Source organism: Meriones unguiculatus, chromosome 18 (assembly GCF_030254825.1).
Source record: "Meriones unguiculatus strain TT.TT164.6M chromosome 18, Bangor_MerUng_6.1, whole genome shotgun sequence".
In the NCBI taxonomy this organism is placed as follows: domain Eukaryota; kingdom Metazoa; phylum Chordata; class Mammalia; order Rodentia; family Muridae; genus Meriones; species Meriones unguiculatus.
The window spans coordinates 31833124-31848194 of record NC_083365.1 but is presented as its reverse complement, the minus strand read 5'-3'; the positions used below and the strand labels follow the sequence as shown (position 1 = coordinate 31848194).

Genomic DNA, 15071 nt, shown 5'->3' with positions numbered 1-15071 from the left:
CCTGGAACTGGGCTAAAATCTGACCTTGTGCTCCACTATTCTGCTGTGTTGTGTCGAAGTAAACCTTTATGAGCCAACTGCCATGCAGGTTTAGTGGATCCTTTTCCTCATAATTTCACTTGGGAGGAACAATTCCTTAACACTGCAGCATGCACAGAGGTCAGCGTGTGGCTTCTGGGAAACTTTGGCTTATTTTCTGTATGGTTTTATTGAGTTGGCTTAGGCATAATTCTCCTCTAAGCAATAAGGAGTCCTTGGTTCTTACTGAACTTTTCTTCAATGCACACACTAACCGGACTTGGATTTTCTGGAAACATTTCAGTTGAGGAACTGGAACAACAACTAGGATTGTTTCCAGGTACTACCAAGCTCAGGCTCCTCAGCCACCTTGATTTTGAGCTCACATAGCTTTGCTAAAGGTCTGGCTTGGTTTGCAGCTCCAGTAGCACCTGGGAGTTACCCAACTTGAGCTTCTGGCAGTTGAGTTTCATTATCTTCAACTTTAGATGACTGTGGCTTTGTGTTGGAGGAAAACGTCACTGCAGCTAAACTGGAATCCTGACCCACTCCACCTGAGCTATCAGCAAGGCCAGTCCAGGTACTCTGTTGCATCCCTAGTTGTGGCAGGGCCTGCTGCCCACAAGGGCCCCAGCTTTTTCCTAAAATGCAACAGGAAACTGTCAGTGGTCAACCTTAAGTATCAACTTGACTGGGCTGAAAGGTGCTGAGAGCCACAAGTGATAGCACAGGACTTGGATCCCAGCAGTCTGGAGACAAGAGGCAAGTGATCTCTAGAATTTGGAGGTCAGCCTGGTCTACATAGCAAGTTTTAGGACAGCCAGGGCTGCATAGAGATCCTGTCTGAAAAAACAACAGAAAGAGCCAAATAGCTGGTAAGACATTATTTTGGGATGGGTCAGGGTGTTTCTGAAAGAGCTTGCATTTGTTTGATAAATCAAAGAAAGGTCACATCAGTAATGTGGATAGGCATCATCCACTCCATCCTTTGAGGATGGATATGACAAAAAAAGCAAAGGCAGCTTTCTCACCTACAGCCAGTTATTGAAACAATCCTGCCGTGGGGGTGTTGAGAACTTAACACAGAAATTCATGAAAATTTTGCTTAAATTAGGAACTAAAAAGATTTGGGTTCCAATAGTTTTTTAAAAGGTGGACCTATGAGGATCTGGAGAAATGGCACAGCCATTAAAAGCTCTGGCTACTCTTGCAAGGGACCTGGGGTTGGATTCCCAACACCCACAATGGCAGCTTACAACCATGTGTAACTCCAACTCCAGTGGATCGGACGCCCTCTTCTGGCCTCTACAGGCACCAGGCATGGTGCACAGATATACATAAGGGCAAAACACCCATCCATATAAAAACTCTTACAAATTAAAAAGTGGACCTATAAAACAAATGTTTCATACTTCCTTTACAAAAATTAAAAAAAAAAAAGGTCAATTAAAAATGGGTTACTTTGTGGTATATCAAAGCATCTTTTCTCCTAGCCAACTACTTTGTATTCTCTGCCTTTCAGCTCAAACAGACTTGTGGTAAAATTCGAATTGTATTATTATTATTATTATTATTTTAATTAAAGCAAGCTAGGATATTAAGACTTTCTAGGAGCCTCGGACATGGGGTACGCAGCCGAGAGACGGTGTTTAAGTCAAGGTCAGAGGCTGCCATTAGTCAAGCAAGGCCTGGAATTAATGACAAGACTTCCCCAAGGCAGGGGACAGGTTGGGACATGGTTCTTCTCAACGTCAGGTTACTGGAAGTGGGCGAGAACAGGCCCGGGAGCGAAGGCCACTTGAGCCGCAGCCTCCCTGCAGAGTTAACCCGCATCCCTGTCGCTCTCGCGTTACTACCGCCCTCACTGTTCCGGCTTCCCGGCCGGCTCCACCGCGGCCTCTCTGTCGTCACTTCCTGTGGGTCTGCAACGCCGAAGAGAAGATGGCGGCGCTGGGAGAACCTGTCCGGCTGGAGAGGGGTGAGTGCGGCGGGTCTCGCGGCCGCGGGGCCGTGGAGCGGGCCGGGACCGACGCGCCGCTCTGCCCGCCGGCCGGAGCGGAGGGGAGGCGGCGGGGACACCGGTCCCGGGAGCCCGTCCTCGGCCGGAGCGGGGCTGGCGGGAGGCGCTGGTGGCGTTCGAACGCTCGCCAGCCCCCTGGGTTCACGCCGACCGTGGGCGTAGCCGGGTTCCGAGGACCTGCCCGCGGCTGCAGGCCCAGGCGCTCCCCGGGTGTGCCGTGCAGAAGCGGCTGTCAGCTTCCTCGCTCCGAAAAGCAAGAGCCACACGCGCTGTTCCGGACTGCCCGCCGTCCTTGCCCCCGCGCCCTCCTGGCGGACACCGGCGCGCCCCCGCAGAGACGCCCCTCGCCCCCAGCTAAGCCCAGACCCTGTCATTGCTCTGACCACAACCTCCTGGACTTTTGAGTTGGTAATTTCCTAGCTTTTGCACCCCTTCCAGCCACAGAGAGGATGCTTAAAAAAAAAAAGAAATCCATCCGACTTGATCTTGAGAAGGAGATTACGTAACCAGGTGGAGTAGTGGTGGATTGTAAATCACTTTTAAGTGCGGTGCCATTCGTTACTTCTAAGCCCTCCGGTTGGAAACCGGTTGGTTGATGGCTTCTTTGAGCAAACAGTCATGAGAAGGAAACCTATTCAGAAGCCTGTGAAAATACTTTTACCGAGGCAGTAGCAGATTTCCAATGTTGAACTCTGCCCTGCGCAAATCGTTAAATTTCAGACAACCAGAGCAAGCTTTTTACAGCTGGAAGTCAGAGTAGTCAGGAAGTATGAATTAAGTATTTTAAGTACTCTTGGCAAACAAAGCGTGGAACGGAGTTTGACATTACTTTGCATATACTAGTATTCACAGTTAGTCTCAGTATTAATATTGTCCAAGAAGGAAATAATTTTGAAGTTGATGTACTTAAGAAGAACCTCTTTCGTCGTGCCTCTCACACTGTGCTCTTCCATGATTAATTTTGCCTTTTATTGTAGTCACCATGTAGAAGTATTTTTTTTTTTTTAATAAATGAGCTTGTTTCTCTCCATCCTACTATGGTTTTAATTAAAACGTTTTATGACAGAGGAAAAGCCAAGGTAGGCTTATAGCTGTGTCATTTTCTTCTTGAGTACTATAGTGTCGATGTGCTTTGTAAATTAGGAACAAATTTGTTGGTGATAACATGAATAGTTGCAACTTTCTAACAAGATGGCGTTCTTTTGTATTTTTAAATGAAGCACAAAATGTGTACCTTTATCCTCTTGACATTTGCTTTTTGCTGTTACAGAGTTTTCAGTTATACAGGAGAAAGCCGAAGTGTTGGTAGGAATGAAGTACTACTTGGTTGTTGGCAGTTAGCAAGATAAGCAAGTTGGATGATATCGCATGTGATTCTGATTGAAAATTCAGGTGGACCTAACATACTCTCAGCAGTTCCGTACTGCAGTTCCATGGTAGAATATCAGTACATATGACCAGGTTCCTCTTCGGCTTCTAGATCATCAAAGCATAATTCACCGGAGCACAAACTTAGTTAGCATATGTTTGATACAGTTTAGGTTTTACCTTGTTTCCAAGCATTGATTAGCTGGACTCCCTTCTCTTTACCCTCTCTTTTTCTCCTCATCCCCGGCCCTTCTTTCCATCATGTTGCGTATCGAGTTGAGGGACCTTTGCACATGGTAGGCAAGCACTCTACCGCTGAGCTATGTTCCCAGCCCTTTAGGTAGGATTTTGTTAGTTTTTGTTTTTTATTTGTTTTTTTCAAGACAGGGTTTCTCTGTGTAGCCTTGGCTGTCCTGGACTCCCTTTGTTACATCCATATACTATCACTCTGGACTCACAGAGATCCACCTGCCTCTGCCTCCTCCCCAAGTGCTGGCGTCACAGGTGTGCCCCACCACACCCAGTTTTATGTAGGATTTTAAAGTGGATAATATATTGTGACTTTGTAAATCAACAACTGGTGAATCAGCACTAGCATTCTAGTGGTGGGAAATCAGAGAGAAGGTGGTCTGCTTGATTAATAGCGTTTAAGCTTTTATTATCTAAAACCTAATCTGCTTTTTGCTTCTCTACTACATTTATCTAGACTCTTTTTTTATCTGCAAATGCAAAGAAAAGTCCTAACTAATTCTGTGAGATAACTATCAGGTTCTTTAGTATAGCATGAAATGAAAACTTCCTTCACTCAAGTCAAAAATGTACACGGGTTAGAATATATAAGATAGTACATTTTCTGGACATTGGAGGTAAATGAACACAATTAAAATTTACTGAAATTTCTGTTGATTAGCAGTAGTAATATATTGAGGCTTGGTTTCAGAAAAGCCTTAGGGAAAAAAATCAGAACAGAAGTCATGATTAATAGTTGTTATAACATGAATCTGAGTTTTCTAAAGTTCTTTGTTCATAAAACATTTTATACATTTCCCAGTGACAATTACCTAATATGCTAAGTGTGTGTGTGTGTGTGTGTGTGTGTGTGCAATTCTTTGATTTTTTTTTTCTTTTTAAGTTCTTGGTGTTGGGCGCGAGTGCTGCTCTCAGACCCTATTATTGCACTTTTAGGTAATTGTGAGATGCCCAAGTGGGTGCTGGGAATCAGGGCGTGCTCCTAACTGCCGAAGCTTCTCTTTAGCCCCTAATGCCATAATATTCTTAAGATACTGTGTACCAATGTGACATAACATCTGTGCTTCTGGGTCTTTTTATTCCCTTTTCTTTTTCCCATACGAGGAAGTACTACTATTGCTGTTTTACAGTAAAAGACTACAAATCAGGCTAGGAAACTTACCCCAGGTTACCCACAACCACAGGCATTAAAACCAGATTGATAAAGCTATTTTCTCTTTCTGATTTGTAAACCATTTCTAAACATGTTTGTATTAAAGCAGTATTAGCATTCCTCTCAGCTAATGTGTTAATTGAACAGTTTCTATGTACATAATGTAACATGTTTTCCTTCAGGAAGTGAACAGTGATGTCACTAGCACTAGTCTCCTGTATTTTTTGTCTGGTTCTGTTACAAATAAGATGATTAAGTAAAATTTTTATTGTCTAAATAATTTTTTAAAGATTTGTGAATACAATGTTCTGTCTGCATGTACAACTGCCCCCAAGAAGAAGGCACCAGATCTCACTATAGATGGTTGTGAGCTACCATGTGGTTGCTGGGAATTGAACTCAGGACTTCTGGAAGTGCAGACAGTGCTCTCAACCTCTGAGCCTTCTCTCCAGCCCGACTAAATAATTCTTGATTGTTAGCTTTTCTGATCTAATCTATCCTTCTACTCTACGTTGTTCATCTCTGAAGGATTGGAGGTTTTTGGTTGTTCTGCTTGTTTTGGGGACTGCGTGAAGCGTACCTTTAGCAGGTGTGAGCATTCTGGCTCAGCCTCTGCAGGGAAGACATTCACATCAGGTCCCACACCTGGCCGGCATGTGGATTAATCTCAGCTTCTACAAAGCTCTAAAGGAATGAGGAAAATCCTCAGCAGGAATTGTTTTGTTTCCCGTAGATATCTGCAGAGCAATTGAATTGTTGGAGAAACTACAGAGGAGCGGAGAGGTACCACCACAGAAACTTCAGGCTTTGCAAAGAGTCCTTCAAAGTGAGTTCTGCAATGCTGTGAGAGAGGTGAGCTAATATCATCGGTAGTTCCTCGAATTTTTAGTTAATTAACCACAGACATACACTGAAATTTGGACTCAGAACTGACTTAGAAAATAAAATAGCCCTGGACATGGTGACTCAATGTCTGTAGGCCCAGCACTCAGGAGGGTGAGACAAGAGAATTTCTATGAGTTACATGCCAGGCTGGGCTACATAGTGTATTATAGACCAGCCTGCCTGAAATAAGGGATGTGAGGCAAGGAAGAAGACAGAGCTGGTATCTTTTCTCTCTCTCTCTCTTTTTTTTTGGGGGGGGGGGAATTTTTAGTTAGGGGTATAGCTCAGTGGTAAAATGGTTGCCTAGCATGTACAAAATCCTAGGTTCAGCCACCAAAAAAAGAAAAAGAATTTGCTTTGAAATTCCTAATAGAAAAGCATTTACATCTTATGAAGATGCATATTTGCCTTTTGGAAATTTTAATATACTTGTTAATTTTGCAGATAACTCAAAATACATTTCAAAATTTAAGTATAAAATATGATGAAAACTTTGTGTTTTGCAGGTATATGAGCATGTTTATGAGACTGTGGACATCAGTAGTAGCCCTGAAGTGAGAGCTAATGCAACTGCAAAGGTAAAGGTTTTTGTTTATCATAAAGAGGGAACCCCAAAACCAGATCTAGAATGGGGCTCGGGAAATAGCTTAGTGGGGAAACTGCTTGCTCTGCAAGCATGAAGATCTGCGTACAGATCCGCAAGTCCCAAGTGACGGCTGGCCATGGTGTGTCCGTAACCCCCGTGGTAGAGGAGTGAAGATGTGGATAGTCTCTGGGCTCACTGGCCAGTGATTCAACGTGTGTGTGTGTGTGTGTGTGTGTGTGTGTGTGTGTTCGTTCGTGTACAATGCAGAACTCATAAAGATTTGACATTGACATGCAGCTACTGGACTCATTGTAAGCTTTGAAAACTAGCTTATCTTTGAAACTACACTACGAAGAATAATAATGCTTCATTGGGCTTATAAGATGTTTTGTGATGCTATTTAGATCATACATTGAAAATACAGTAGTATGTATATCATGCCTCATAGACTTGTATTCAGTGAGCTATAGAGATGGTAACATTGATTTCATGATCGATGAGGGTGACTTTGTTGTTGACGAGGAAACACCGAAGTTACACTACTTTCCTTGTACCACACTGCACTAAGTGAATGGTAATTCTAGGGACCCTAGGGAATGCTCTTAAGTTTCTCTTGGATTTTCCCTTGACTTTGGCCCTGTACATATTGGACAGGGTTGGTCCTAGGCTACCTCCTCAAGGCCATAGATGGCATGTTCTTGTGTGTTTTTTTGGGTTTTTTTGTTTGTTTGTTTTTGGTACCAATGTAGTTTTTCTAAAATAACTAAGACATTTGAGTTAGATGTATATCATGTGTGCTTAGCATACTTTAACATATACTGCAAGCACTTAGTAGCAAAGCAGGCTATGTCTTATTGCTAGTTACTGGTTCACAAAGGGAATACTTAGTACAAATACTTAAATGTGTAGGTTTCCTTTGTCACAGTCCCTAGAAATCCCTAGAAACTTGGGATTTGGCGAGGTGTGTGGGTATACCTCAGTTCATAGAGTGCTTGCCTGGCTTTGCATAAGGCTTTGAATTCCATCCATCCCTAGCGCTACATAAAACCGAGTGTGGTGGCATATGCCTATAATCCCATCATTTGGGATGTAGAGGCAGGAGGAGCAGAAATTTAAGGTTATTCTAAGCTCTGTAACATGTTTGTTGCCAGCCTGGGCTAAATGAGACTCTGTCTCAGAAAGGAAAACACTTTTTTATCCTTAGCTCTGTTTGTAAAATGGGCTCGTTTTTAGTGCTTCAGAGATAGTAGTTGGTGTTCAGTAAGTCTCAACGTCATTCTCCTCCCTTCTCTTTTTGTTTTTCCATAGGTTTCCATAATAAAAATGGTGCCTTTAAAAGCAAAAGGAAACAATGTAACCCTGTGTTAGAATATAATTAGCTTACTTTCTACATAATTGATCTCCGAGTACTGTTTTCAGTTGTTATCTGCTATAAACTTGTCTGACTTACAGACACAGTGAAGTTGTAGAAGACCACACTGAAAAGCCGTGTTCTTCAAAAGTGCCTTTTGTAGGCTAGGGATGTAGAGCAATGTGCATGCTTGGCATATCTGAGCCTCTGGATTCAAACCCAGCACCTCAAAAACAAGTTGTGTTCTTAGGTGTGTGCATTTTTTTCTTTCAGGCCACTGTTGCTGCATTTGCTGCCAGTGAAGGGCACTCTCATCCCCGAGTTGTTGAGCTCCCCAAAACAGAAGAGGGGCTTGGATTTAATATCATGGGAGGCAAAGAACAAAACTCACCAATTTATATTTCACGGATAATTCCAGGTGGAATTGCTGACCGACATGGGGGCCTCAAACGAGGAGATCAGCTACTTTCTGTTAATGGAGTGGTAAGAATACCTTGTATTGCTATTTGCTATTTGCAGTAATGTGTGGTAGCCACTTGGGGGTGCACTGGGGCAATCAATCAGTAGCTAGAAGGGGAAAACTGATTTTTAAAATCCTTTGAGAGAAGCCCAGGTGTTACTGCTTGGTATGGTGTTGTGTTGTTGCTTTGATTTGGCGATGATAGTGGAGGTTATTATGGAACTGAAGACCAAACTCAGAACCTGCGCATACTAGGCAGGTGCTTCTTCGTGTGCTTCCAGTGTGGCTCTGGGATACCGCAGTGTGGGTCAGCAGTAACTCAGAAGTGGACCCTCTTTTTACTAGTGTAGACCTAGTGCAATAGTAAGGCCTGACTACGGATATGTTTGTTCTTAGTGTACACAGATGTGTCTCAGAGGATTTCACGTTGATTAAAGTGGTAGAGAAAGGTTATTTTTATAGTGCTGAAATGACGTAACATTTTTACTTAATTTTGTACTAAATATTGTTACAGGTAAGGTTACTTGTAACCTCAGTATTAATTGTTTCTTGTATGTGTGGGTTTTTTTCAGAGTGTTGAAGGAGAGCACCATGAAAAAGCTGTAGAGCTACTGAAAGCAGCCCAAGGGAAGGTTAAATTAGTTGTACGGTACACACCGAAAGTGTTGGAAGAAATGGAGTCACGCTTTGAAAAAATGAGATCAGCAAAACGCAGACAACAGACCTAATCATTTAAAAACTTATGTTCCTTTTTGCTTTTAGCTAAAAAGGTTTTACTTGTGACCTACTGATGGCCTCAATGCCAGTGATTGTAAAACACCAGAAACTTCCGTGAAATCTTCTTGCCATTTTATAAATGCCTATTTTAGCATCACTATGGTTGTAGAGAAGCATACACTTTTTTTCTCACGAGAAAAAGTAAAAGGTGATGAGGGCAGTTCTGTCCTGCTGTTTTTACAGGCCTTTTTCAAATGCAGATTTTGTCACAAAGTTGTTATAGATTTTTAAAAAATGCTTTTTTAATATTAAAATGTACTTTTACATTCTTAATCTTTTTTTAAAAAGAAATTTTCTTCATTTGGCCACTTATTTACAAATAACAGATCTCCGATGTTTCCTTTTGCTTACTGTAATTTCTTTGTGAAGTTTCTTTTTAGTTTTCCAAGAAATTAAACCTAACGGTCTTGCCTGCAGCATCTTATCACACTGTTGGCATCTCTGCTGCATTTTATACTTGGAACATACATATACTATCTCTAATCAGTGGTATATCATAACTGTCGTGGAACCTTTCATTTTTATTTAAACAATGTATAATGTATTCATTGATACTGATTTATAAAAGTAAGTTTTTAAACACTGAAGCAATCATTGCTAAAATACGTATTTCATAATATTTAAGCAGTGAGGCGAGAGGATGTAATTTGATTATTAGCATTACTGATTAAATTCCTTATTTATATTTAACAGTATGTTATAAATTATACATACAAAAAAGCTCAGATTTCAACTTTTCAAATTTTTTTATGCTATTCATTTGTATTTAAATACATTTCTCATATTTTGGTTCTTTCATGCTGAGGAATGAGTCAGTTAGTTTGTGCTGGGGAAAATGGAAACGAGAAAGTGATGACTTCAGCCTCTGAAGCCTGGAGAGCCGCACGTTCTTCCTGTCCCAGCGTCAGTACCGACTCTAGATAGGAAGGGAGCATTGAAGATCCAGCAACAGGCAGTTTCTTAAGCCTCACAATGAGTAGGGCTCAGAATGCTCCATGTCTTCATGATTCGAATAGTGGAGGGAATTTGAAACAATACTTTTTACCATTTGTCCACTGGGTGTCACCATTTTACTGAAAGGCAGCTATCGATGTGCAGTTGTGACTGGTCCTGTACAAGCTGAAATCAAAGTTGTTTCATTTTCAGTCACACATTATAGGAACATTTGTAAGGGGTTAAGTGATGATGTTGAAAAATGTAGGAATTTGTCATAATTACGACTTACTTACTTTTTTTTTATGGGCATTTTGTAACATTCCTTCAGGAAGAATGGAAATGTGTACGTTTTTCTGCATGTTTGTGAGCACTGTGAGTCTTACAAGATTACTGCAATTTTCATTGATTTTTCAGAGTAAAAGTCAATCAGCATTGTTATTTATCATTTAGGAATTGAACACTGGATTGTGCATGGCTGAATGTCTTTAGTCCACTACAAAATGTGCTTGATATTGATAGGATCATGTTGAATTGTATATTTTCAAAATTAGCTGATATGTTTTTAAAATGTTGAGACCAAAGTAGATTAGAAGAGTATGACATATTTTAATTTAATTGTAAAATTATTAGAGGTGTTTGTTTTAAAACTCTATATAAAGAAAGGTCTGGGTGCATAGAGAACAGTAATACTATTGTTGTGCTAGTATGCCTGCATCACAGGGCACGTAAACCCTGGGGAAACCTTGTCTTAGCATTGCTGCTCCAGCTGCAGTTGCTCCTGAGGACGCATCGGCGGTCCATTAGAATTACAGCTTCCTGGTTTGTGTGTCAGCTGTTGCAGAATCTCAGCGAAGTCACTTACTTTTCTTGTTGAGTACTTTGAATAAGCTCTTCTGCTGCTGCAGTAATTCACAGTATGTTCTTCGTGTGGGCTGGCACCTATTTCTAATTCTTAAAGTAAAAATAACTTAAAGGAGCCAAATACATAGCTTTGCTTAGTACTGTGGAGCATGAGCAGCACTAGTTTGCTTTCATTGATGCGATTCTTGTAGCTCAGAATTTTAAATACTGGCCTTAGGAAAATTCAGTCCAAGTGTACAGTCGTCTTTGTGTACTAAGGAAGTGAAGGAATTTTAACCTAATAAATGGATGGTTTGTGAATAAAACGAGGCAGTAAATATATAAGAGGCTGTTTGTTTGATTTGTAACTTACAAATGTAAATTTCCCTTAACCCCACTTTTCCATTTATTTTCTTAAACATTTCATAATGAGTTGAGTTGGTGATTCGCAACCTTAGCTGCGTGTTAGAATGCCCTGCAGATCTTCTTAAAATACCTAGGTCCCTTCTCATAACAATTAATTCAAAATTATCTATTGATTGACAGTCTCACGTGACGAAGTTGTTGTCTTTAGACGCTCCTTCTGCCTAGTTCTGATGGACACCCAGGTTTGAGAAGCACTAGCTCATAGACTTTCCAATTATACTGGACTCTGGAATTACATTTAAAATGAAGCTACTTAAAGATTGATTGTATTTCTTAGTACTTCTTTATGAACTTCAAAGGTACTTGGCATTCCTTATTAACAAAATAATTACAATTACCTTTATTTTCTTTTTTAAAAATAAAACTTACCAGTAACTCATTTGTAAAATTTTAGTGGTTTCTCTTTAAAGGTTCTTACTTGGAAGAGCATGTTAAATACTGCAGATGTGAAAGCACTGTGAGGAATGATTCTGTGCCATCTGCATACGGCTCCTTACCTGTCTATTACTGCGCTACTACATTGATATAGCCTTGTCCCTTAGGATTTGATGTTTCACTTTTTAAGATCATCTTGTAAAATTTTAAGGTATTTTGCTCAAGTACTTTGTTTACAATTAAAGTGAATAGGACTTAATAGAAGATACAGTTACGGCTTACCTGGAAAACGTTGTCAGCATGACTTGGTATAGACTTAAAAGAGTACCTGTGATTATAATGTGGAATGATTATAGATATATAAGGACTCTAGTAATTGTACTCCTGAATAAATGTCTGTTTGTGCATTTTCTAACTTACAGTTCATTGTCTCTTCTGGCAACAATCTCATTTTGTAGTTTTTATTCTCCAAAATTTATGAGTAATGTTTCTTCAAAGGTTGTTGAAGTAATAATAGTTACATAATGGGGGAAATCACTTGATTATTAATTTTCAAGGAGTTTAAAACTAATTTGTAATTGGACGTGGTTTTTAAAAATGCTGGCAAAGATTTGATACACTTGTACTCTTAATTTGAGAAAATAATTTGGAATGTGATACAGTGCTTTTTTCAGTAGATGAATCACTTAGCAATTAAATTCTGATTCTAAGGCTTATTTGAATATATTTGTATGAGTCGTGCTTGTCCTTTGCATTTGACACAACTGATATAACTACAAATAGATGTATTTCTGAACACTCTGTATAAAATAACCTTTACATAAAGTAAAAGCAAAATCCATGGTGGTTCCTGAAATGAAGCTTCAGATTTCTGTATTTTGTTTGCCTTTCATAAAATATAACTAAGCAAAAGTTTCTCTTCTTTTATTTCAAGAGGTGGTGTGACATGATTGGCTGGCACAGAGTGATACGCACTACTCTCTTTAAATCCTATATCACCATCCTTTCTGTGAACCTTAGGCAGGTATTTCTCTTCTTTTAGAATGCCCTGCAGAGCTTTTCCTCATATGTCATCTACAGTCAGTGTGCCTGTGCTAACGCCTAGTCTGTAAAGCTCTTTGAAGACTGCCTGCAAGTACTGGCTGTGCAGGCCTCACATACTAACTCTAGGATCCTGTTAGCAAAAGGAAGTGCCCGGCGCAACAAGATGGCTCAGCAAGCCAGGGAAAGAACCACTCTTGCAAGTTGTACTATGACCTGTATGTTTGGGCAATACCCATGCAAAGTGAAGCTTTTAAGTAAATTGCCAGATTTACTTAAAAGTGCCATTTTGAGGGGTGAGACCATACTCGGAATGAAAATTGTTGGAAAATAAGTTGTTCTAGTACTTATGTGAGAAGGAGCATGTCCTGCCTCTAGCTTTGTAGACAGTGGATTGCATGGGTAGTAAAAACATGGGCTGAGGCTATTACTCAGAGGCAGAGTGCCTGCACATCATAATGAGGCCCTGGATTTGATCCCTAGAAACTCACCTCTGCACACCCCCTACCCCAGTTGTCTTGGGGGAAAAAAAAAATGAGTCAGCCCAGGATGCAACAAAAGCATCTGTGAAGACTTTGAGGAAGATGTAATATGAAAATTATATTTCTGGCTTTTTTTTTTAACATTCTGAAAGCCTGCAGTTTAGATGTGACCTGACCTTTAACTCTGTTGCAATGCAATGTTAGATCCCTTCCAAAAAAAAAAAAAAAAAAGTTGTGGAATTCTAATCCTTGACCATACATGTAGTGAGATCTTTTCAAAAGTAATCAAGCTAAGATGGGGTAATTCAAGGTGGCTCAAATCCCTGACAGGGACATTTGAACCCAGAGGCAGGGATGGGGAACTTGTGCATGTTGCAAAAGGTAGAAATTTGCCAACAGAGTTGAGGTTGGTGGTCAGCAAGCCCTCTTCTTGGACTTAATTCATCCAACTAGTTCATAATAGTTTGTCCAGCAACACTTGTATTCATAAGAGAATCCACACTGATGGCCTCATTACCAGAACCCAGCACTGAGCCAGAATCCAGTGTGCCTTTGTGTTCAATAAGAGCTAGGAGCTTGAGAAAGCACCAGATTGATTTCCAAAGTAGTACAAGTTTACGTTCCCACTAGCAGTGGAGGAGGGTTCCCCTTTCTCCACATCCTTCCCAGCATGTGTGGTCAATTGAGTTTTTGATCTTAGCCATTCTCATGGGTATAAGGTGAAATCTCAGGGTTGTTTTGATTTGCATTTCTCTGATGGCTAAGGACGTTGAACATGTCTTTAAGTGTTTCACTGCCATTTGATAGCTCTGTACCCCATTTTCTTAATTGGATTACTTGATTTGTTGCTGTTTAACTTCTTGAGTTCTTTATATATTCTGGATATTATCCCTCTGTCAGATAAAAGGTTGGTGAAAATCCTTTCCCAGTCTGTAGGCTGTCATTTTGTTCTGATGACAGTGTCTTTTGCTTTACAGAATCTTTTCAGTTTCATGAGGTCCCATTTATTGATTGTTGCTCTTAGAGCCTGTGCTGTTGGTGTTCTGTTCAGGAAGTTGTCTCTTGTGCCAATGAGTTCCAGGCTCTTCCCCTCTTTTTCTTCTAACAGGTATAGTGTGTCTGGTTTTGTTTTTTTGTTTTTTTACACTTTATTCACTTTGTATCCCCCCATAAGCCCCTCCCTCCTTCCCTCCTGGTCCCACCATCCCTACCCCTTCTTCATGCATGCCCCTCCCCAAGTCCTCTAATAGGAGAGGTCCTCCTCTCCTTCCTTCTGATCTTAGTCTATCAGATCCCATCAGGAGTGGCTGCATTGTCATCTTCTGTGGCCTGGTAAGACTGCTCTCCCATCAGGGGGAGGTGGTCAAACAGCAGGCCTATCAGATTGTGTCAGAGGCAGTCCCTCTTCTCATTACTATGTAACCCACTTAGACACTAAATTGCCATGGATTACATCTGCACAGGGGTTCTAGGTTATCTCCATGCCTGGTACTTGGTTGGAGTATGGGTCTCTGGGAAGACCCCTGTGTTCAAATCTTCTAGTTCTGTTGCTCTCCTTGTGGGGTTCCTAACCTCTCCATAACCTACTATTTCCCACTTCTTACATAAGATTCCATGCACTCTGCCCAACAGTTGGTCATAAAGTCTCAGCCTCTTTGATAGTCTGCAGGGCAGAGCCTCTCAGAGGCCCTCTGTGGCAGGTTCCTAGGTTGTTTCCTGCTTTCTTCTTCTGATGTCCATCCTCTTTGCCTTTCGGGATGGGGATTGAGTGTTTTAGTCAGGGTCCTCTCTCTTGATTAGTTTCTTTAGATGGACAGATTTTAGGTTTATCCTATAAGTCTATATGAGTGAGTATATACTGTGTGTGTCTTTCTGCTTCTGGGACAGCTCACTCAGGATGATCCTTTCCAGGTCCCACTGTTTACCTGCAAATTTCATGATTTCCTTATTTTTCATTGCAGAGTAATACTCCATTGTATAGATGTATCACAATTTCTGCATCCACTCTTCAGTTGAGGGGCATACCACTCCTAGGCATATATCCAAAAGAGGCTCAAGTACACAATAAGGACATTGCTCAACCATGTTTGTATCAGCCTTATTT

General features: G+C 40.8%; 1 protein-coding gene across 1 annotated transcript; it reads left to right on the top strand.

Annotated features, from left to right (window-relative positions):
* Positions 1 to 1869: 1869 nt before the first annotated feature.
* Lin7c (lin-7 homolog C, crumbs cell polarity complex component) lies at positions 1870 to 12356 on the top strand. The gene is made up of 5 exons (XM_021627522.2): positions 1870 to 1996; positions 5542 to 5660; positions 6200 to 6271; positions 7904 to 8113; positions 8663 to 12356. The coding sequence occupies exons 1-5, from the start codon at positions 1960 to 1962 to the stop codon at positions 8816 to 8818; spliced, it is 594 nt and encodes a 197-aa protein (XP_021483197.1). The 5' UTR covers positions 1870 to 1959; the 3' UTR covers positions 8819 to 12356.
* Positions 12357 to 15071: the final 2715 nt, after the last annotated feature.